At 40.5% G+C, this 24050-nt stretch overlaps 1 protein-coding gene across 1 annotated transcript in view; it reads left to right on the top strand.

The window, feature by feature from the left end:
- The window catches only part of CUX1 (cut like homeobox 1), a gene marked incomplete at its 5' end in the record, with an annotated part of 245024 nt that overhangs the window by 158041 nt on the left and 62933 nt on the right, over window positions 1–24050 (top strand). Inside the window, one exon of the mRNA XM_026063632.1 lies at window positions 16971–17019. Coding sequence (XP_025919417.1) covers window positions 16971–17019 — 49 coding nt within the window. The remainder of the gene's footprint in view (window positions 1–16970; window positions 17020–24050) is intronic.

Here is a 24050-nt window from a genome sequence, read left to right as displayed (position 1 = left end):
GGAGGGGCTTCACCCTTAGACTGCAGTAGCCAGATGTGTTTCCCCAAATAAAAGTTATCTGCCAGCCTAATAATTTATGCCTTGGGCTCTCAGCCTGAGTGGAATGGGAGATACGGTGGGAATGGAGGCCTGGGAGGCTTATTGATAAGGGGGTAAAATTCGTATGTCCTATCAGCAGGTGCACCTGACCTGAAGATGAGGAGACTGGTAGTCTGTAGTGAAAGGAGTGGGTTGTTTTGGTTTATGTGAAACTAATTTCATAGAGAGTAGATGACTTTGGTAGGAGGGAGAAAAATGTCATTGGCATGTTGTTTCCTAGTACCTGGAAACCAGAAACCAGTTTCTGGGGGATTTCTGGCGTGCTGGAGATAACCCTGCCGCCCGTAGGAGCGACGTTGGTGTGCCAAGTGGAAGTGCAGGCACAGTGGCACTGCCACTTGCAGGCACAGATCCATTTTTTAATCGTGTTGCTTTTCAACTGATACCTTGAAAAAAAAAAGTCATCTTTATTCTACAAAGAGGATGTGGCAGGGATCACCGTATTCTTTGGCTGATGTTCCTTTCTTTCTCAAATAGACAGGTCTGATGTGAATTTCTACACAGCAGATGAAGATTTAACACTTAGACTACTTAAGATTAGACCTGTTAACATCATGTGTAGACAACTAATTATAAACGGCCTGGATTTCAGAGTTGTTCCTTTTGATTTCCTTTATCTGAAAATGTCAGTCGTAGCACTCATTTCACTGTTACCTGATCCTTCTATGCATGAAGAGCCCAGAGCTCCAAATAAGTCAAAATACTTTGCAGGAATTTTTCCATCTTCTTTCTTTTTCCTTTCTGTTTCCCTTCTCCTCCTCCCCAGTCCTCAAGTATTGTGAAATCCTCTGAATGAGTGTGGCAACAGATACAAAATCTGTAACTCTCATGTTACACCAATGCTAATAAAAATAAGAAGGTTAATAAAAAGAAGAAGACCAGAGCTGCTTTTTTTTTTAATTAGAAGGTACAAAAATTGAGAGTGCACATGGATTAGTTCAAGTGGTGCTCACTGGGGCAAGTACTCCACATCTTGAACGAGGAACTCTTACTGAGACTGATACATCCTGGCATTGTCCGATTTATTTAATCATATTTACACAAAGTCAGATATATTCATCAACGGAGAACATTGTGAGCAGACTGAATGAAAGAAAGCATTACTCAATAGAATTTCTCTTTGTCTGGTAACAGAAAATACATTGTCGGGTTGTGCTGGCAGAACGGCTGCTTTAGCTCAATTCAGCTCGTTCGCTAAGGAAATGAAGGCCAGAAAGCTGTGGCTATCTGTGAAATTCTTTTTCCTGTTACTTCCCTCCTTGATAAATAGGTGTCTGGAGCCCCTGGCAGGGAGTGTCAGGGCAGTGCTCCTTAGCGCGTAGCACTGCGAAATTCCTGTCCGGAGGCAGGAAGGAGTGACTGGCACGGCAGTTGGTTTAGGAAGATAAGTGGGAGTCTCCATTTGGGCATGGCCGAAGAAGGAAATGTCGTAGCGGTCCCGTCGCTCCAGACTCGGCCCCGAGTGCTGAGCTGGGCCGCCCGTCCGCTGGGCAGGAGCCACTGGGAATAACATGCCCAGGTCAAGAGCAGAAATGTCCATAACAAGCCCCTCTAACGTGCAGCGAATTCAGCAATGTGTACGTAAGCTGCTTTTAGTTGGACAAAATCAACGCCAAGTTGGTATTTGTTTACAAGACTTACTTGGGGGAAATGGGTTGATTTTCGTGCTAATATTTTATTAATTATCTGGGGGAAGTGCGGATCATTCCTTAAGAGTAGAACTGTAGTCGCAGTGAGGGGAAGTGCGAATTTGTGAATATTGCTGGCAAAAAACTTGTGCCAAGAAGGTACATAGTAAACAATCAGTAGAGTTTTGTTAGGTTAATTATTCCAGTTTGTAGTCAATTAAGTAAATTGATCAGTAATCTTTTCTTAGCTTTACATATGGCTGACTGTCTTTAAAATACTATATTGGAAGTTCGTGACTTTTTGTGCAAATAGAAAAAAGTCACCCAATATGTCTAATGCTGTGAAGAATTGTAAAGATATAATATTTTTGCTCCAATCATGCAGGTAACTGGAGTTCCCAAATTACACATCATTGGTCTTTCCTCTTCTTGGCAAGTCAATGAGATCTTGTTGCCAGTTCCAAAAGCAACATAATACAGAGGCTTTCTTAATGTCATCCACTTCAGAGTAATGTATTATAAAAGTTTCCCCTTTTTTTTCAGAGCCGTCTACTTTTAAGGGCTTTGTTTTGTAGGCAGTTGCAAATACATTTGCTCTGCGCATTATTCACAGTACTCAAATCCTACAACTATTGCATTATTAACATTTGGAGCCAACTATAATTACCTTTTATTATTATTATTTTAATAGGCATAGTGCTTCCTTTCCTCTCTAGCTTTCCCAGCCCTTTGAGGGAACATTGAAGGGTTTGAGGGTTACACTGAAGTAGTGATGTTTGATTTCTATTTACCCTGCTTGTTTTCTTACCGTTGTAAAATATTGTGATCGCTAAGAATTTTTAGTCTGCGTGACGTTTTCAGTTCTTTTGAGCATCTAAAAGGAACATCCCAGAGAAGATCATAAGTAAAGAGGTGGTGGTGCAGAGTTGTCACCGTCTGCTGTGGCTTCTGGGCCTTCAGGGTTTCAGAGAGCTGCTGTGGCTGGATCATCCACACCTAACGAAGCAGCTCGATAAAGCTGTTACAAGTGCAAGTTGACATATTTACTTGTTGCTGCTGATACCTAAAGCAATATGAGAAATGGTTGTTACCATTATTATTCAGTAGCTGTGCCACTACACAGTCTTTTTCTTCCACGTTCCAGTTGGGAACATGGGCTGGTTCTTTCACTTTTAAAAAGTGTGGATGGCCTATAAACCAAATATTAGTTTAATCGTCAGCTTTTCTAATGCCTTATTAATTTGAATTTTTCCATATCTGCAATTATAAAAGCTAGAAGTAGTGTTTGACTTTAGAATTAATTACACTTTCTCAGGGTGTTTGGTGGGGGAGGTGGAGGGAAGGAAAGACGACGGTGTTGGTGATGCTGCTGTTCGCATCTGGGGGACTATCCACCGACACATTTTTCGTCCTTTTAATTAAGGTACCGTGGACCTCAGAAATGGCAGAGGGCTCTTAGCTTTGTGCACTGTGCGAGCTCAGGCTGCAGTAATAGCAGGTCTGAGCTCTGCGTTGGTGGTCGAGACCGGTGATTTTCTGGGCGTGTTCTGCACATTCCCGGAAGTCCACAGGTTATTGCTAAGAGATCACAAAAATAACTGGGAAAGGCAACCAGTCATTAAGTGCAAATGTGCTATACCAGTATCTGATCCTCTGATGGAAAACTCCAGGTAATCTGCAAATTAGAAAGGCTAGAAATCACTGTTGTGGGTTCCCTGGTGCATAAGTTTTAGTTAGGACTCTTTTTCACAATCTCTTTTGATCCTCCTAACGCTGCTGGATGACTATCCATAACACAACAGTGACTTTCTAGTCTTTTCCCTATTCATTACCTTCATACTTGCACAGTTGTTACTGTAGTTGTAAATGTACAATATCTTGATGTTGAGTATGTTGGACCAGCTTAACTCATCAGCACACCATTTTGATACAGGGTTTGTAACCGATAACGGGTGTACTTTGGCACTCTTCCCTGAAAGACAGTGCCCACTAAATACAGCGGAGTGAGCTGTTCTTGATCACGTAACATCTCTATTTGTCTGTACTCTGATGAAATAATCTATCCTCTTGGCAAAGGAGTAGGAGTTAATTTTACGTTATTGAGCAAAAACATATTTTAGTTGTGCTACAGAAAAGTTATTTGTCTTTCTGACTGTTTGATTGATTTTTATCGTGCTCCTCGGCAGTGAGGCGGTGGCACGCCGTTAGACCCGAGCTGAGCAAGGCGGGTAGGCGGCAGAAGGGAGAAATGTTACATAAATGCAGAGTTTTGACCCAGGTTGGTAATTATCAACTGCTTTGTGTGCTAATTCTGAGTGGTAAATAAACTTTGCTCTTTTTGTAATGCTTTCTGTTACCATTTTTTGGAGACTATATTGTCCAATATCTGTATTATTTTAACCAAACTTTATTTAACATTTTTTCCACATTTTTTCTATTTAGTTCCTATTTCCTTGTATCTTCTGCCTGTGTAGTAGTGGTATTGCAGTCAAGTTTGCTGCACCTCAATACATGATGACCCTATAAAAAGCTAAATGACCCACGGAAGACTTCATTATTGATTATTTCTGGGAACAGATTTAAGAAAAATGTCCTTGGATGAAGTTCCTGAGCTTTACAGTGTATTAATGCATGCTGTCCATACAGTCCTGCTCCCCTGCCTTTTTTCTTTTGTGACAGCAGGCTGGTCTTATTTCAGATACAACGTTGGAGAAACTTCTTTATTGCACACTTTAGCCAGGAGGATGGGGAAGGTGATGCAGCAGCGACAGCCTGGAAGTAGAAGTGAGAAGGTGGGGGACAGAGAAGAGGGAGGATGAACGGTGTGAATTATTTCTCATTGACCAAATGCTGGTCTTGTAACTCTATTAACCAATGGGTCTTACAGGCACAATTGCATTAAAAAATAAGTAAATCTAAAAGGTAACTCTGCGTTGTCTTACCTCCTTTCTCTGCTACAGCTGCTTGTTACATTTAGGAAGGATGATTTTCATCCACCAGAGAGGTTTCTGACATCAGCATATCTTTAGATTTAATAGAAATGCTGAGGAATTATCACTACTGACAGAAGACTATAACAATAGTCACTCCTATTCTGCAGAAATACTAAACCAGTTGTAATAACTGTTGAAACAGAATAATCAAATAGTTCCATACCACAGATTACAGTATTAGTCAAGCCTGAAGCTATTTTACCTTAGCAGTACTTTAGAGGCTAAACAACTGTTGAAAGGGAAATAGAGAATTTGAAAAGTGTTGCTGCTAATAAAATTGTTGAAGGTTAAATTAGGAAATACTGCACTGTCGTCCTCCAAGGGCTTGCAGTAGGACCTAGGGTGGCTGTTTTTTGCCAAGGAGGATTATTTTGAGTAATTTTCTCTGTGTAATATATATACAATTTAGTTTTGTTTGTAGCCAGCTAATATATCTTTCTCCTTCCTTTCTCCTTCCTCCTTCTGTTTTAGTTTTCTCTTTCTTTACACTCCATTTCCCTCCTTTATTTCTTTTTGCCCACTTTTTGCTGCTTTCTCACTTGGGTCAGCAAGATTCACACTGTTGGTAGCTATAGACTGAAACTGCAAATTGGTGGCACGATTGCAATCTGGCAAAGTGGCATTTCCATTCGGAGCAGAGTTGGAGCTATTTGGGAAGAGAACAAGCCAGATCGGTAATTGGATGCATTGTTACAAGGATGGCAGTGATCCCGGTTGGTTGCCTTCACATACAGATGCTGTCACCAAACAATGGCTTTTTGGTGTCCTTAATCATAAAACAGTGACCAGATGTTGCAGGTGAATTTGATGATATCAGGAGGCAAGATGCTATACCTGAGTGCCTGTTAGTAAATGTGCTTGGAGGGACACATGAGCAGCTCGATTTAAAAAAAAAAAATACTAAGTTGGAAATCATTGGCCTACTGGACATATTTATCTTATGTTGGTAAGTCCTTCAAAAGGCCATATAGGACGTTATCTTATACTCCATAGTGCTAGTTACCAAAGGCAGCCTGGACAGAGTGGACAGATAACCTAGAGAACTACAGCTTTTCATTCCAGACTGGGACAAGTGTGGCTTCTCTTCATTAATCCGTTATATTTAGCCTAATACCTGCTCAGGCTGCTGGAGAATTACCGTTCTCCACCAGGTAGGATGTGGATGATCTGTCATTGCTGTGGTGGTAAACAGTAATTTTCCCTTTGCACAAGCCTGTGGAGTGACACGTGTACATAAAATTGCCTTATTGTCCTGCTTTATTTTCGAACTGCCTTAAATCCATTTCACTGAATATAGACCGAGGTAGGTCGAAGAAAAGCATTTTATAGTTTCTTATAGTGGTAGACAAAGATACAGAATAAACAAGGGGAGAAATGAATAGAGAGAGACCTAGATTCTCTAAATAGCTGAGGTCTCCAGCTCTTTTTGCAGTTAAGGAGAACAGGAGATGCTGAGCTGCTCTGGAAGAAGCTCCTAAAGATGAATCTGGTATGTTGCTATAGTAAAGTTGTGAACAGTTGCTATAGAAAAGCGGTGCATTTTTTTGTTATTTTTGTTTTAAAGAAAACAAACATACAGAAATATCTGCTATCAGCATCCATGTAAAATGAGAAGGTTGTTCATTTTGTAGCTATTCAAAAGCTCTAGTAATTTTTCGAGTTTGACATAGGGCCTCTAAAAAAAACCCAAACTATGCCCTTGAGTGTGCCAGGATGCATGTTTTACACGTTGTAAGTCCAGTGACATTACTGAGTAAAGTTAAAATATTTGTGTGTATTTTTAGAGGATCTTTAATCAAAACACAGACAACTCTTCCTGCTGATTTAAAATATGTCGTTCCAATAAAAAAGAATGATACGTAACATGCCTCTAATGAATGTATCTAATTTTGGATAAGCGATCTATTTTAACCCCATCAGTAGAAAGAAGGAAATTGTTGCAAGTGCTGTACCTTTCAAAATCCCAAACTGTCCCCTATTATTATATATTTGGAGAAAACATTATAAAACAGCTTTTGCAAGTTGTAGAGCAGGAGAGTTGATCAGTTAAGAGGTGGTCTTTAAGGAAATCCTTCCTTTTTACTTCGTTATGCCTTTTTTCAAGCAAAAGCAAAGGCGACGGTTCTGCTGTTCTGGACTGGGGTCTTTGTGTTCCCCTGACGGAGCAGTTTCACGTGTAGCCAGCGGTGGCACCACGCGAGCGCTGTTTTTCGCTTGGCTTCCTAAGGAAATGAAGCTTTCACGAGCTCGTGGTCTGGTTTGCTGCCAGCCTGCTTGTTGATCAGTTTGCAGTTCATCAGTTCCCCTTCCTAAATTGACTTGGAAGCTGAGGATTGATTTCCACGGAAATTAATGGCATTAGAGGTCTCCTGGACAGGGATTTCTGGTGAATTTTGTGAGAATCGGGAGCGCATAAAAGAGGAAGCCCGAGAGTGCTCCGTTCGAGAGGAGGGCTGCAATCTGAGAGCAGCAGTTGCCTGTGCGCTCGCTGGGTGCTCAGCCATATACGTGTTGCTGGGAAGCATCCGTAGTCGGTATTTCCTTTTGCGGGCTGGGAAGTGGAAAGATAACATTTAGGGGATGAGGGAATGCCCTGGAAATATTGCAGGAGGATGTAGCAGTGGGGGGCTGTTACAAAGCTCCGGTGGGAGAGCTGATTTTATTGCGATAGATATTTTCTAAACAACTTTGTAGGAACAGTCTGTTGGAAATGGTGCTTAATTCCTATTCAGGCTTATGGGAGAATGCGCTGTCTTATCCACTGGCTCACCTCTGCGAAGAGCATCATGGCTTGGGTACATATATTCTATCCAAGATATTTAAACAATCTGCAAGATTTCAGGGTATCGGGTACAACTCTGGTGCTACCAAAGTTGATCAGGTTTTTTAATGGGGCAGATTTGCTGGCTTACATTGAGGATTTTGCTCAGAATGGCTTGCAAGGGATGGTTTCGATTAGAGTTTCTCAAAGTGGGGACCACAAACACATTAGTGGAAAAAGTGGGCAAGAGAGGGGGTCCTGCGTTGTCTGGCATAAGATGCTCTTTCCTCCTGCTTCCATCACGATCAAAAAAAAAGAGGGGAGGGAATACCTAGGAAACAGGAAGAAACTTGCTTTGCATACAAGGAAGGCAGCTTTCTAATAAAAAGACCTCGAAAGCTAGTGTTTGGATGCTCGGGGAACAATGATTTCATCATCAGATCTAACTATAGAATGTACCCAGAAGAAGCAAAACGAGTACAATTACAGCGAACATAAGGTTTAATGATGGTGCCGTCTTAATGTGATTAATAAGACTGCTGATTTCCCACATCTTATCAGCCGACTGTAACACTGTTTTGTATATTTGTTATCTACATATGCGTTGTAATATGGATAGATAAATAGAAATACCATGGAGGCAACGGGAAACAAAACAAAAATAATCATACATGTTTATCACTAGAGCATTAAAATGGCTGCTGTGGCAGACACCAGATGAATTATGCAATACATAACTTAATTCTCTGGGCCACAGATGTTTCATTTTTCCTGCAAGAAGATGATTGAACCTTGAATGACAGTTTCAGGCAGTCTTTGATTGCTCTGTGGGTCACATGCTTGATATGACCTGCATTTGAGTTGCTTTCTACATGCTGTTGCTTTATAAAACATGTAAAATTGACATCATGTTGGCTGCTCAAGGCCAAGTCAGGAGTAATTCCATGCTTTTGATATGCTTTGTGTTTAAGTGAGAGAGAGGGAAGAGCGTCTGTGTTTAAATTGTGATACGTTATTGAATCAGCTGAAGTCAGGAGAGGGGAATTGCAGCAAGCTCTTTCAATTTGTAATAAGAAGCACCAGGAAATAGAGAGTTTGCAGCATCTGTGTCATCTTGTATTGTTAGAAAACCCTCAGAGCCATCATATTGGATCAAGCAGTGCCTCCTGCTAGCCAGGGCATAGCACAGTGCGGATTGGCAGTGACCAAGACGATAAGTGGACATGTTTGTTTGTCTAAATAAACTGCTTTGAGCATGAATATTCTGCACGTTCTGAGCCTGGAGACTGCATTCCTCACCCTGAGGACTTTATTCAACAAATCTGGTGATTAGCACCAGTATCTCAGTCTCAGTGGTGGCACTTCTAGACATTAATGCAGATGCGATTCTAGCAGTAGTAGAGCAAAAATTAAACATGAAGAAGTTTTCATTTTCTCCGTAGCCCCTAAAGTTGGGTCCGAATGATTCCCCCAGAACTGAATTGCTGGGACTCCTTTCTTTGTCTGCCAGGATGAGAACCTGTAGGAAAATTAGCCTCAGCCTCCCACATGAGGTTGGAGACTTCTCAGCAGCTGCCTGAGAAGTTAATGGAGAGCGATTTTTAGATCAGGCTGAAGATCATTTGTTTCTGCAAGTTTTGGATGGTTACTGTATGCTCTCAGTCATAATCATAATCATGGACACAGTCCCCACTGTCCCTTTGTCCAAGGTGTCCTCTTCTGCAGGCAGCTTCTGGTGTGGTCGGGTATTACCTTGTGCTGCTTCAGATTGCAGAGTGGGAGATGTGGTCATGGGGGGCAAACTGAATTTCATACTATTATCAGCAACCTTCTTCAAACTCTTCCCCTACCCATAGGGTTGTCACCAGCTTCTCATGGAGAGGGAACATAGAATGATCCAATTCTGGACACTTTTGATTAATGATTTTAACATGAGTCCTGAGGCTTTGTGGGGTAAAGTGAAAATACATCGGGAAATAGGACATTTGATCATGAAACGAGGAGAAGAACGATCGATTGCTTTTTTTTGTATCCAACATCCCTCTCTGTAACATGTAGTATGATGATTGGCCACGGAGTACACAGGAAACCTTCTCACGTGGGGAGAGAAATGCAAGAATAGTTGAATAAGGAGTGTTTAAATGGAGGAATGACCAGTTCTGGGAATTAAGGATTCATATTGGCTGGGTTGCAAAATATATGGTACTTAAGAAAATGGTTTTGTCTTTGAATAAAAACATGTACCACTTGTTTGTAGATTGGGCTGGATTTTTAATACAACTGATACTTATTTAGCCTTCTTCATTCCAGCTGCTTACATTATGTGTTGTTCTTTCATTTGCAAAGTGTGCCAAGTTCATATACGTGCAAAACTGTGAGTAATGCAGCGTTAAGATTCTACAAGTTTATATTTTCTGTTATATAGAGTTCTTTTTCTATTTTATTGGGCATTATCAGTTAGTATCACTCATCAATTTCTCTCACTCTGGAGAAATAATTAATAAAACCCTTTGCTGATATTTAGAAACTCTGCTCCCTAGTGTATCACTGGAATAAAGTTGTTTTCTATTGTGTTTAAAACTTTATAATTTCAAACCTGGTTTTCTTACCCTTAAAATCCTGACTTAAGCTGTGAAAGAGAAAAAAAAAAAGTGCTGTACAGGTTTTCTTAAAAAGCAGTTTTTCTATAGATTTAAAGAGATTTAATTCTATAGGGTCTTTTTTTTTTCTTTCCTTCATCAAGATGATTCTTGTCTTGTATTATCCAAGTATTGCTCATTATCTTAAGCTTTATAAGCAGTTTCTTTAACCTTTATCAATATTTGACAATCACTTGACATCTTTCAAACACTTAGGACATGGTTTGTGTGAAGATCACACCCGCAGCGGGGGAGACTGCTTGATCCCAGTACTTAGGATACTCATCTCGTGTGCTTAATGAGGAATTGTTGTAAGAGACTTGGTTTATTTTTGCGGGCTGATCCTGTGTGCGGTGTACTGCATTGATACAAGGCTCACAATGAGAGGAAACAATTCTAATTCTAGTAAAAATAAAAAAAACGTGGAAAAGTTAGCAGTGAGTCTCTCTCCTTTTTGCTAGGGGAAGAATTTGATTTAGTGTGGGATAACTCCAGCAAGGGTCCTGGAGAATGTACACTGGATATTTGACCGTGCTCCAGATTAGTCCAGATGACGTCTTGTGTAAGTGCTGGAGCACCTGAAACCAGCATTTCTTTGATCTCTCAATTTAAAGCCTTCAGTGTTTCACTGCTTAACAGAGGGAGGATTTTTTCTTCAATTGAATTCCTAGGAAAGGAAACACCCAATTCATTACTAAAGTTGGTGGATTTATGAATCCCTGAACAGAGAAATTCTTTTACAAGAGGCCTGGATTTATATGACATTGGAAAAAGGATTATCTGATCTGAAGATCCTTAGAGGGTTGCTGTGAAAGAAAATATTAACCTATAGCTCTTGCAATTTGAAAAGTAGATTTGAGAACTGACTACTAAAATGTGTATTAGTTCCTGCACTTTGACGTGCTATACTGGTTATGCTGAAATAACGTTTTTTTCTTTTTTTATACAACCCTTGTGTCTGTGACTTTTGGAGGTTGTTTTAGCAACAAATGTGGATTTGTCTCAAATGGATGTTTGTTGGATTAGAATCATTATGAAGTCAAAAAATGCCTAAATTATGTTTGTAGTGATATTCATAATATGCAAGATAAACAGAGTTGGTGTTCTTTTATAGTGCCTTCTATCTGATGCTTTCTAAGAGTTTAAAAGAAAGTGTGTTTGGATCTTCATACATAGGTCCTAGAATTTAAGCAAGTCAGCAGCATATACACCCTCACTTGGAGTCACTGAGATACAGGGATTAGATGACAGATCCTCCTAGCAGAGTCTGTAACAGTCTTGAACAGTCTTGAATTTAGGTAGGAAATTTGTCATCCTTCTTTTCTATTTAAAGAAAAAATAGAAGATTCCAATGCTGGATTTCCCAGGCTCATCAAGGAGCAGGCAGTTCTCAGGTGGTTTAGTGATCCTAGGCCCAGGAACCTTTCCTGACAGAAGCTTCATTGGAACTTGGAAAAATTCAGTACTCTGCTTTTTTTTTTTGGGGGGGGGGGGGGGAGGTCCCTTCTCTTTCTTTTCTCCCCTTTCCGCATGTTCCAGACAACTCTTCCCAGGATCCTCGAGTTTGTTCTGTAACATGAAAGTGCTACATTATACTGCCTCCAATGTTAAGAGGATATTTACTAAATTCCACCAAATTCTGCTCAGTCTTGCCCCAGTGATGACAGTAGGTACATGTTAGTATGTTTTTTAATTAAGCATAAATGCACATTATTTGATAATGTATGCTTTTAGTTTGAAATTGAGGGGTAAATGTTTTAGCAATTAGAACGGTTTAACAAGCCCCAGTGGCTCCGTATACCATTTGCTCTGACCAATAAACTTATAGGTGTTTTTAAAGAAAACAAATGTGTGGGAAAAAATGTTGTTTGTTTTTTGCCAAACCAAAATATTAATCTACCCCGTTAGTGAAGTTTCTTGGCCCCACTGCTGACTGCAGTTTCGAAAGTGTCTGTGTTTTTCAGCTCTTCCATGTATAAAGAATCCAACAGCAGTTTCCTTCAAGGTTCAGTAAGTCCTAATGTTTCGGGGGCTGTAGCCACAAGATTTGGCAAACCGTTCGCTTGTCATGTTAATAAGAAGGAATTGTTTCTGCCTCTCTCAGCTAGTAGCTAAATGAAGGAGTTGGATCCGCTGGATTTTGATCATAAAGTCCAGATTCTCCATGCTTGCAAGCGAATGGCTTCATGGGTTTGGGGGTTTTCATCTGGTTTAATTTTATTTAGGAAGAGAAAACGAGCTTTTTCTATTTTACCTGTTCCGGAATTTGTGTACTTGTTATGCTGTTCATAATCAGTTATCTTGATCTTAAAAAGAAAATTGAGCCTTACTTTGTTTTTGATTTCCCATATGCAATTCAGTTGAATAAGTGGGTTTTTTTGAAAACCCCTTAAGTTCTTTTTTTTTAATGGATGGCATGTTAGCATCGAGGGCTGTTTCATAACTGGTAAAATCTTATACCTTTTAAGAGTTATATTTTTAATGTGTTTTGGTTTTCACTTTATACGCAACAGCAAGTGAAGCAATAGCAGCATATTTCACGATCATGTTGTTTCAACAGTTCAGATCTTTTTTACCTGCTGGTGCTTATTCTGTAGCTCCAAATGCTTGGACTTCAAACTTGATTGCCAAGCTCCTTAGCCTGAAAGTGCTGAAACTTAGAACAAACTCCCGGTCATGTAGATTGAAGCACTGTCTTGCTTGCTTGATTACTTTTGCTCCAACACAGAGATTATGAGGAATTAGGTCAGATTAATGTCTATACTATCTGTGGAATAAAATAACACAGGTTGGATGATATTCATTCTTGAAAAGAGCTTTTACCTGCTCTTTACTCTGTTACCTCTGTTTTAATTTTAAGAAAGTATCACCCTTGACAAACCCTGAATATTGGTGGCATTAATCCTGACCATTGTAATGCAGAAACCTTCTGTAAAACAGCAGAAGTCTCAGTGTAGCTTAGCAAAAAGTCCTGTCCCTTCTGAATACCTTGATTCTCTGTATCCGTAGAAAGAAAGACAGAACTTTCCTTTTTCTTTTTTTTCCCTTGCCTTCCACTCTTGGGGAATGGGGCAGTCTAGGTGGTCACGGGAAGCCAAGTCATGTGCTGTTTCAGGAACTAAGAAAGTTGAAAGTAAAAACTGCCAGATCTGCAGCTCTGATAGGTGACTTGAGTTCTCATGGAGTGACTTTGGTCAGAAGTTTAGGATCGATGTAACCACAGGTTTGCTCAACTTGGCCATTGCTCCCTTCAAGGTCCCCCATCAGAGTTTAAATGAAAACTAGTAGGACGAGACACTGCCTGCCTTAAGCATAATGGTATTTTGCCTGTCGAGTAGTAGCTCCATTAACAGAAATGCCAAAATGGGAAGGTCTGAAAAGGAGCAAATGTGGCGGATGGTGAATCCCTCGCAAATGCCCAGGCTGGGCCTGACTCCGGGCGCCAAACTGGCATTCCCGCTGCCTCCCAGGCTTGCCTTCAGCACGCTGCTTTGTAAGCCAAGCCGCGGTGCACCGTGCTTCTGCAACGGCCTAAACTGTGTGAGAGCTCTGATTTCTTTTATAATAAATGCTTCTGCTGCGCAAACAGTGAATGTCGCTATTAGAGATCTTCTGAAATAAGTGACTTTAGACCACTGAGTGCCAGCTACTGATGTGGTAGTTGAGCTGTTGAAATGAAAAGGCTGAATTCCGCTTGAAGTTTCCTCTGAATGCTGTTGACGCTTGTACTAGGGAAGAATACAGAGTAATTTAATTCATTACTATACTTTAAGATAACATTTATGGGTGCAGCATTAACCTTGGTGCATGCGCAGACTGCTGGGCTGGAGATGTTTTGTTTGGAGTTTTTTGGAGATCTCGCATCCTTTCATTAGGTGTGTGGATAAAGATGGGGAAAAACTAGGCAGAGAAAAGGTATGAGTGAAAAGAGAGTTCAGTAGGCGACAGCTGCTGTATCTGAATGCAAGGACAAAGGGACGATTTTGCCTTTGGCTACAGTTCGACACTTCTACTGGATTCGGTCAGAATTATCTGTGCGCATTGAAGGGCAGAAATGTTGTTTTTATGGTGTTCTGTATCCTCGGTCGCTTTTTTATAATTGGCTGCATATGCCAGTTCTACGATAGATCTTTCAAATTCTGACCCCGGCAGAAATGGCATGCAAATACTGCTATTAATACTCATGTCCATTTTAAATACAGGATTGTCTTAAGTTGCTGCACCTCATTTTTCAGGCACTGTGCTGCCTTCTAGTCTAATTTAGTTTTCGCTGTCCTACTAGCAGCCTTGCACCTTTCACCTGGCCCAAGGTGCTCCTCCGCTTCACTGCTCTTAGCCCCTTCTCACTCAGGGCTTACAATTCCCATTTTTGGGTGTGTGTAATAAATACTTTTGTAAGGTTTAAAAGTGGCTATAGGTGTGTGCAGAGTAGACTTAAATGAGCTATGTTCATCCGTTTCCCTACCCTTGGCTTCCTTAACTTGCCCCTGCGACCTTCAGATGTAGCTGAGGATCCTTCGGTGGGTCCAGACCTGCTCATGCTTCTGCCTCCTCAACGCCCATCTCTCTTCTGCGTCGCAGAGTCTATTGCTTTTGCTTGCAGCCAGGCTTTTTCCTTGGCCGAATCCATAACTGAAAAATGACCTTTCTGCTCCGAAAAGCATGGCACTTTTTTCCCCTCCCCCCAGTCCCAGAGATTTTTGTGCTTCTGAGTCCATCAGTCTTCTCAGGTCGTGCAGTTTCTAAGGCCTTTGGCTGATACCTGACACTAATGTTCTCCTGTTGGGAATGAGAGGCAGGACTTTTACTGTTCTCCAAACCCCTGCTCCACAAAGAAGCTAAAGAAAACTGGATTCACTTAAGCTGTAACCGTTGTGTTGGAATGGGATGCTCGCAGGCTCTGACCCGAGCAGCGTGTGACATAATCCAGACATCACGCAGTGGCTCCATATAACCTGAGGCATCCACATATAAATTCAACCTGAATACATAAGCTTGCATAAAGAGGATCCTTAAACTATCATGGCTAAAAATACTTGTAAAACACTGAGAAATATGTTTTGGCATTTTAGGATGCTCTCTTCTGTCGTACTCTGTTATAGATGCATAATGGGGTCTTTGCATGTTCTCATGGACATCTTTCCCATGTGAAATACTTTAATTTCCATTTGCGGTTTAACAAGACGGAACGGAATTTTAGGGCTGGAGTCTAAAACAAAAGGCGTTGTTTCAAAACTAGGCTAGACAGATCTCAAAAGTTATCATAGGCTCATATGAACCTGGCCAGGTTAGTGTCTTGATTAGTCCCTGCACACTTAGAGTCCTTATTTGCCTGAAGAGCAATTGTTCAATTCAGTAACTAATGTGTATTATTTATTATTAATTCAAAACATCTTGTGCATGATTTCTTTCCAGTATAAGAGCACATTAGCTTCTTCTGCACAAGAAAACACATGTTAATCTGTTTTCCATTATTGTCCAAAAGATTTTTCAAAAGGCAATTCATGTTTCCCCGACAACATTAAAGGTTATAATTAAAAATAATTTTCCATTAATTTATATACGTACACATTTACTTATTATGATCTTTTATGGCGTTTCCCTAAGTGTGCATGCAAAAACCTAAAATGCTGTTGAAGAGTCAGTCAATATCCAGTGTAATAATCCAATGTCGAGTGTGCCAGTACCCCAGTGTACTTCAATTAGCTATCTTTCCCAGCAAACACCTGCATAGAAAAATGGATCTTGTGTGGGATCTGCAGGAAAAGAAAAGCTGACTTTTGTGCATTGGCAGAAGAAGGGAATTCCAGTATTTCACAGCTTTTACTGATAATGATCTGCTACAGATTAAAAACAAAAAGCACACATTATGGTGTTGGCAGATTGCAAAAGGACTTGCTGGTTAAAGCTGCTGTTCATAGGAGATGAGGATGGTGTTTATTGCATCCATATGGTCTAGAGATGTAAGACAGGCAAGTGTCTAGGGAGAAGTAATATGTCTTACTGTACTGATACCGAACATACTTTTTTGGTATGTAGGCCCTTTTTCTGGTGTTTTTCATAGGTGAGAGTATGCTTGTGAAATATTTGCCTGTAATTCAGCGTGACGATAAAAGAGATTGCTTAAGGATCTGATCCATTTGCATGAGCAAATCTTAGAAATGCTGGGGTTCCTACAGGGTCACAGCTAGTAGCTGGCGCCTAACACACACATATGATGGATCTACCTTTCCTTTACCATTTATATAGTTTTCAACCCTTTGACTTTCCTATTCAGCTTTGTAAAGTGTATTAAGGGCCTGAATCTAAATTTAGAGTTCCATAAAAATTGTGTCAAAAACCTTCTTTTGCGTAATTTAAATTTGAATTTCTCTGTTTCTTTGACCTCATGATTTCTTTTAATAGAATTTAGAACCAAGCTTCTAGACACACTAAAACAGAAGAATAATAGGCTACTTTTGTGTTCATGTATACAAGTAGTTGATTGAAGAATTACAGTCTTTGACTTCTTCATAATTACCGCTTGTGAAGCACCTTTACATCTAGGAAGGATGACACAGTGCTGCTGCAGAAGGTCTGGGATTAAGATCTTCAAAGATCTATTAATTATTCTGAGCTGCTGTGTTGCAGAAAGGGAATAGGCAAAGGAATTGGAGACTTACAAACCAGTCACCACAGCCGAAACCCAAGAGGATTTCACCAGTCAAAAGTCAATCAGTCTTTACTGTGTCCTTTTAAAATAATATTGAAAACTGGTGTCGTTTGTACGAATGTTACAGTTGTACAATGCATTAGACTCGTATTGCAGGCGTTGTTTGGTAATGGTGCTTATGCTCTCTTATTCTCCCAGGGCTGATGAAATTGAGATGATCATGACAGACCTCGAAAGAGCAAATCAGGTAGGATTTTGCATGAGTTTCTCATAAAATTCTAAGTATGATTTTTTTTTCTCATCTTTTGGATTTCATGAGTTTGTTTATATGCACTTAGCAATCTTAACTGTGTAGAGTAAGAAAACATGCAAATTTAGTGAAAAGTACAGATCTCCGGGGATACTCCTTAAGGACTGTATGCACAGTAAAGTAGTGCTTGCTATGTATTTACTTTCTAATAATTTAAATTTAAGATTCCCATTATAGTTTTGCTTCCTTTTATTTTTCTAAATACTCTGTATTAGGCCCCTATCAGGACACGCAAATAAATGGTATATACCCAAATTTCATCTCAGGGATTTATGCACATTTTTTTGCCCTTTTCAGAGGGTCTGAAGTGGTTTGCTCAAAAACACTGAATTTTGAAGTATGCCATTTTAACCAGGTCCACTCACACTAAGCTGATGTCGGCAGCTGAACATCACATTGCAAGCTTTATATAAGAGTTTAAGAGTAACTTTCAGGCATAATAATGTTCGTTAGCTTGCTATGTCTGAGTTAGTGCGTGGCGGATTCAAGATGCGTTTTATGAGGATTTTTTTGGAAATGCTGACGTACCATCCTTCTATAACCAAGGTGCCCTCACACAGTCGCTCCCAGGATTTCTTGGAGCTGGGCTCTTGCTGCCGTAGTCTTTGCTCCTTGCCTGAGCTCCCCCCGACAGACTGAGGCCATGCCCGCACCTCCCATCTCCACATGCCCTCACGTCGTCGAGCGCCACGGGCAGTGGGTGTGATGAGGTGGTTCCTGGGGTGAGGAAGCTGGAACCGCACCGGCATGAGGCAGGGTGAGCACTGGGGGAGCCGAGAAGGTAGCAGCTCCTGGGACATCCAAGGCAGCCACGTTTCTGGCTCCCGCTGCTGCTCTTTCTTTTCCTCACCCTTCTTTCGCTAGTGAAGGAGTAGCAGCGGTGGTAGGGCAGCCGGGCGGACCGGGGAGGTCTGACCTAGTGCTGTAGCTAGCGGAGTTGGAGGAGGCGAGAAGAGCTGGTCCCTGACCTGGTGCCGGGCCTCACCTTTGGGACTGTCTCACCAGCTGGAAATTGCTGCTCTCACTTGTCTCAAGCCGAAACTGCTGGTGATTTTCTGGTACGTTTTCTCGACGTATTAATTTTTAGCGAGGGCTGGATCAGACTGTGTCACGCAGGAGAACAAAGAAATTGTAATTTGTTCCTGTGGATACTAATTTGGTAAATTGACCCTGAAACTCCTCTCCCGCGTTCCCTAGCAGAGCACACGTTCCTGAGAAAGCAAGACATTGTGTGAAACTTTAAAAGCAAAAGTTTTAAAAAAAAACCATCCAAACAAATGGCTCTTTTGGTCCATTCTGTACATCAAATGACTGCTTGGGGGGGCGGGGGGAGGCGTCAGACATGCGGAACTGCCGGTGATGTATGAAGCTGGGGGTTGTTTCATAGAGGGAAACCTCAACTGGCCGTTGTTTTTTTTTTAATCAGTGAGCTACATGAATCCATCTATCAGGTAAGATCAGAAATTAGGGCTTTAAGGGTCCTAATTTAAGGGTCGCAGGTGCCCATCCCACCCTTCAATGGGTGCAGCCACCCAACGGAGGGATGGGCAGTCGCAGGTGAGGATGAAGAGCAGCGTTGTCCTTTTCGAAGAGATCCCCTATTAAGATCGATTCAGTGGTCCTGAATCTTAGCCTCACTCTTTTTATTCCAAACCATGGCCTGTGTAATGTCTTGTTCTATGTGATTGGATAATCACAGCGAGTATATTGTCATTTACATTAGCTCTTTATATATTGGAAAAATATTGATGAAGCAGAAGGCAGATTTGTAAGTTGTTGTGTTTATTATATAGTCAGTAAAAGAAAATGGGTTTTGCACAGTGGGATTTTTGGTTCTGTGAAAAAGAAGTTCTTTAGTAGATAGAGCATTAAGTATTTATAAGAGTGCTAATATGTATTTGAAAATCTGTAGTCTTTTTAGAAGTTATGTAGGTGTTAAAGGTGCTTTGGTAAAATTATTTTGTAATTTTTGCAAAGGTGGTCTGTTTTTTAAAGTTGTGGCAATGACTAGATTTACCCAGTATGTTTTTTCTTAGGTAGTGATAATGAAAGAAATGTCTTTAGAATTAAGGAACAGATATTTCTTGCTTCCTGATTGGCATACTAAAATGGAATATATCCATCTATACAGAAATGGCAAAGCTATTTTCAGAAAATAATTTCCAACTTACTGGAGCAAACATGCAATGTGCTTTTTGACTTTCCTGGGATTTTTTGAATGAGTCAAGGTTGAAAGCTGCTTATGTGCATAATCCTTATTTTGGTTGTAATTCAGCAACTGCTGGACCTGTACATAACCATCAGTGTGCAGTTCCTCTGAGCTGCTCTGACGGCTCACGGCTGCCGGAAGAGGTGTCGCTACGTCCTTTTCCCCATTTCTCCCGTATCTCATTCTGGCTCCTGGCCGCCACGGGCCTGCCCCCTTCTTCGTGCCGGCTTTGGCAATCGTGGGACCTTTCCCTGCAGCAGTTCAGCTCCCTGACTCTGCCAGAAAGCATAGGTTTGGGGTGGTGGGGGACAGATTAATTTTTTGTGGATTTTTCCTGTTCTTGGAAAAGAGAGGAAAGGGAAAGTTGAGTGGTGGAAGAACCGGACTGTCCCCTTCTAGCAGCAACAAGGCTGCTGGGTTAGCTCGGCTGCATTGCTGAGCCGTGCCCATAGTCCTTGCCTTGTTTAATGCTTTACCTTTATTAAAACACTTTACAAATAATAACTAAGTAGTTTTTGTAGCAGCATTTCTTGCAATTTGCCTTACTTTATGGCTGGAAGAAATTGGAAGAAATTAAATCCATTGCATAAGCCAAAAAGTGAGTTTGCATCACACTTAAGTGTTACAATTGCAGAAACAAGTACTTAACATAATTATGTATTTAATAGTTAGATTAACATTTCCTTTTACCGTTTCAGTAGGTACTTTTTCCTTGTTATTAAGGCTACCTTTAAAGAGTAATGCTCAGCATGATTCCTCCTTTGAGGATAAATAAACTAACTTGCTGATTTTGATGTGGTTTTGTTTTTACAAAATTACCGCTGACCCAAACTGGACTGTATTTCAGAGGAGAAATTCATGGAACAGCAAATATACTTCTGCTGAAGATATGAAGTATATTTGCTTGAAATTTTTGAATAGCTGATATTTCTTGAAAATTCCCTTCTCCTTTCTTGCCCTTCTTAAACGTTTCTGAACTTCCCTTGCTTTACGTGGTGACACACTTCTGATTCTTAAAAAGAGGTGGGAAATGCCGTTTCCTTCTCCAATTTGAGGTCGGTGCAGTGACGAGAGGTGGATGTATTCCTGACATTCATCCAGTTTTCTGGGTAGGGAAGCCAGGGAGGTTGAGCAGTGCTGTGATTCCCCCCATCGTGTCCAGCCGGGTGAAGTGTGGCAGCTCTGTGGATCATCCTTTTAGCTCCCGACTCCGTCACCTCTCTTGTCCCACTGTTTTTCCCTCGTTTGGCTCCTCAGATCGTTTCATGCAGGAGCACTCCAGGCTTGTTTACCTGCTCCCACTGCGCAGTCGTCCCTGGAAGAAATTATTAACTCTTAGACGTAATTACCTTTAAATACCAGGGAGCGCTGTGATTTTCTGCTCAGAGAGAAAAAGGGGCAGTGACCACAAAGTTAGGATTTCTCTCCATTGTATCGTTAACTCAAGATATAATGGGAATTTTCCCCAAACTATAACCTTGACCAAAGAGCAATAAATGACTAGCGTGAGTGGAGGGGTCGAGGTGGCTGGTGGGAGCCCTGCGCCGGGGACGCCGGAGCCGGGGTGATGCTCAGAGGTAGTGAGAATGAAAAATGAGGCGCAACTGTGAAGACTTAAGACCTTAAAGACTTCAGACTTTAAATTTTGAAGACTTGAGGGGTATGGACAGCCAGGGCAGAGCAGTACATGAAGATGGCTGGCCTCCTGACGTCTCCCGCAAGAGGAGCCATTAAGCAGCTCCGTAACACATGGCTTCACCTGGGGTGGGCAGCCGGACGGGTTTTACTCCTGTAGCCCCCGCTGGCTTTGGCAGCGAAACGCTCCTGTGTCAGCCGCAAGGTAACGGCAGTGTCGGCGGCAGCAGTCGAGTATGTACTTGCTCTCTGTTTCTCTCTGAATCCCTAAGGTTGTGTTACTTGTATGGCTTGGTGGCAGTAAAGGACTGAAGTTAAAATATAACCAAATGCAATAGGAATTGCTTGTTTTCACTTTACTAACCCGCAAGCTCACTAACAAAAATACCTAAGAGTTTACCCTCATGTTTCCATGAAGATTTAATCATCCGGTAGTTTGGGGAAGGGACTCGTTTTATTAAGATTTCATTTTGCACAATAAATCACTGCATATTTTCTGATATGCTATGAAGTATAATAATAAATAATTAAAGCTAAACTACCCTTACTTGTCAAAATAAATGATTTATCATAGTTTGGGATACAGCGTCTTTGAATTTTTTATTGTTTGATTCCCAGAATATTATCATTTCCAATCAATGATGTTAATGAAGCTCCAGTGTACTTTGCAGCATGTACGACAATTAGCACGTGTCTGTGAATATATATTTTATATAAATACTTATAGTTGGCTATTTTCTGTACCTTTGCAAGTTTACACTTTTTTTGTAAGCATTTACGGCAGTAAGTCACAGTTGAAATGATAAATTTATTCAAATGAATTATCCTTCTGTTTCTACGTTTTATCTAGCAACCTTGAGTTGCCCAGTTGTGCATGAGAAAAACTGAGGGGTCTGTTGAAAACTGTCATTCATATTTTGTGCAAACAGAATTACTTTGGAGTGTTTTTTTTTAAAAAAAAAAAAAACAAACCTCATTTTAAGGTTGTGATACTGAGTCTAAGTTGTTGCGCACAAATCATTTTATCAACCTGTGTTTTTACATTATTGATGTATCCAGATCCATTTTCTGAATTTGTATGTTCAGATTAAAAAAAAGTCTAACGGACTTTGCAATTTGGGCTTCTTGGAAAAAGATGATTTTTTCAGCTTTGGAAAATACAGAGAAGAACTTCAGTTAGGGTTGATTGACACTGGATTATTACATTTTAATGCATAAGAGGAGGAAATAGATTTGAAAAACAAACTCAGATATAGGCACCCTTAGATTTTGGAGGTAATAGCAGAAAAAGAGCATGGAATATTTTTTCTGTAGACTATATTGTCAGAGCTCTAGATGTAATTACTTTCATGTAATCCATGTATTTTTTTTCTTCTTCTATGTGTATGCCACGTTATACCTTTGGAAAAGCAAAATGTTTCCATTGGTTTTCTTTCCATCGTAACAGTGCTGATAGTGTTGCCAAACTTCTACTTCATTTTTTTTTGGGGGGAGGGGGGGAAGCAAACTATAGAAACTTCTGTTACTAATAAAACAAGAAAAGAAGAAATGTTCTTTCTAAAATACATGAGAGTTTTGTAAAGAATCTAGGCTGGGTCAATACCATATACTCCAAAGAAATGTAGTGTTACAGATTTTGAGCTTTGTAGAGGAAGACCTAATGATTTTTTGGAACCAAACCACCACTGAAATAACATAAATATACATAATAATATAATACATAATAATAATAAATAAAGCAGGGTGTGCTATAGAAGTAGAAACAAAAACCCATTAGGTCATCTTAGCTGAAATGTTGGTCTCAAGACTTTTTTTCGTTTCATTGGCTATGGTCCCTTCCTATCTCTAACAAATCACATCGGAAAGTTGTTTGAAAATATATTCCCACTAAGTGGGATTGCTTTAAAATATGTATGGGTTTTGAGCAACAGATGGAAGGAGCTCTCCTCTTGCGCTTTGCAACACCAGTGCAACGGGATGTAGGCAGTGGAAGAGCAGTGCACAAGCGGGTTTTGCTCTGAACCCCCACCGGTAACGAAACAAGTGACAAGGCAGTCCTTGTTTTTAGGTTTCCATGCAGAAGGGTATTCATCTGGACATGATTCCTTCATTTGCACCAAGGCTACCACATATCCTGTTGGAATATCTGGGCTTTATTTCTGACTCCCTTTGCAATGAGCTAGCTCTCTGCTAGTGCCGTATCTCCACTGACTGCAGTGAAGTTATGGCAGTTTATAGCAAATGAGGTCATTCGCTTAATCCTGTGATTTAATTTCACTATCTGTAAAATAGGAATAATAACATTTACTTTTATAAAGTGCATTGAGATCCTTGCATGGAAAAGTGCTGTATAAAGGCAAAACATGGTTAATATTTTCATACAAACACAGGAGTCTCCTGTAAATGCCAGGCTTTCAGTTGGGAATACATTTAGCTGGCAGCTTTTCAATGTGGAAAGGAAAGCACAATAGCCTGAAGACAAGAATGAAGACAACCCAACCTCTTCTGTTTATTGGGTTTTCTTCCCCCCCCCCCCCTTTTTAATGTAATTCTCCATTGCTGGAAAGAATAGGTGCCAGAGCCCTGGAGAGTCTTTCATGTCACAGATTTTCTGATGCCTTACTGTTGTTCTGTGTAAGTTGGGGTGGCCTAAAGTTTTAAAATAAATGTTTATATCTCCAAAGTTAGAAAAATTTTAGAGCACATAGAACCAGTGTGCTTTAATAGATCTTATACTCTGAAAAGCATAGCTTGTGCAGTAGCCTTACAAATAAGGGAGTGTGAACTGTAAGTGCTTAACACCCAAGCGTTGTAATTACTGCCATAATTGGGCTCATTAATTTCAAAAAAAACTTACTTGTGATAATATACACTAATATACCCTGTAGTAAGATTTTGCCGTGTATAGTGCACTGTAGTTAGCATGTAATAAGAAAGTATAGTTTGGCTTATGGAACTTTAAGGGAAAGGTCTTACATTTTGCTTGTAAGCCTCTCATTTTTCTATTCACACCGCTGGTCTTTGATCAAATTAACATTTTACTGTAAGTAGAAGAGCACTCGGTTCACATTATTCATTATCTTGTCAGGAAACAATGAGAATAATTTATACTGGATCTATTGTG

Source organism: Apteryx rowi, unplaced genomic scaffold, assembly GCF_003343035.1.
Source record: "Apteryx rowi isolate R43461 unplaced genomic scaffold, aptRow1 scaffold_20, whole genome shotgun sequence".
In the NCBI taxonomy this organism is placed as follows: Eukaryota; Metazoa; Chordata; class Aves; order Apterygiformes; family Apterygidae; genus Apteryx; species Apteryx rowi.
The sequence above is the reverse complement of the archived record's forward strand: the minus strand, read 5'-3'. Positions and strand labels throughout refer to the sequence as shown.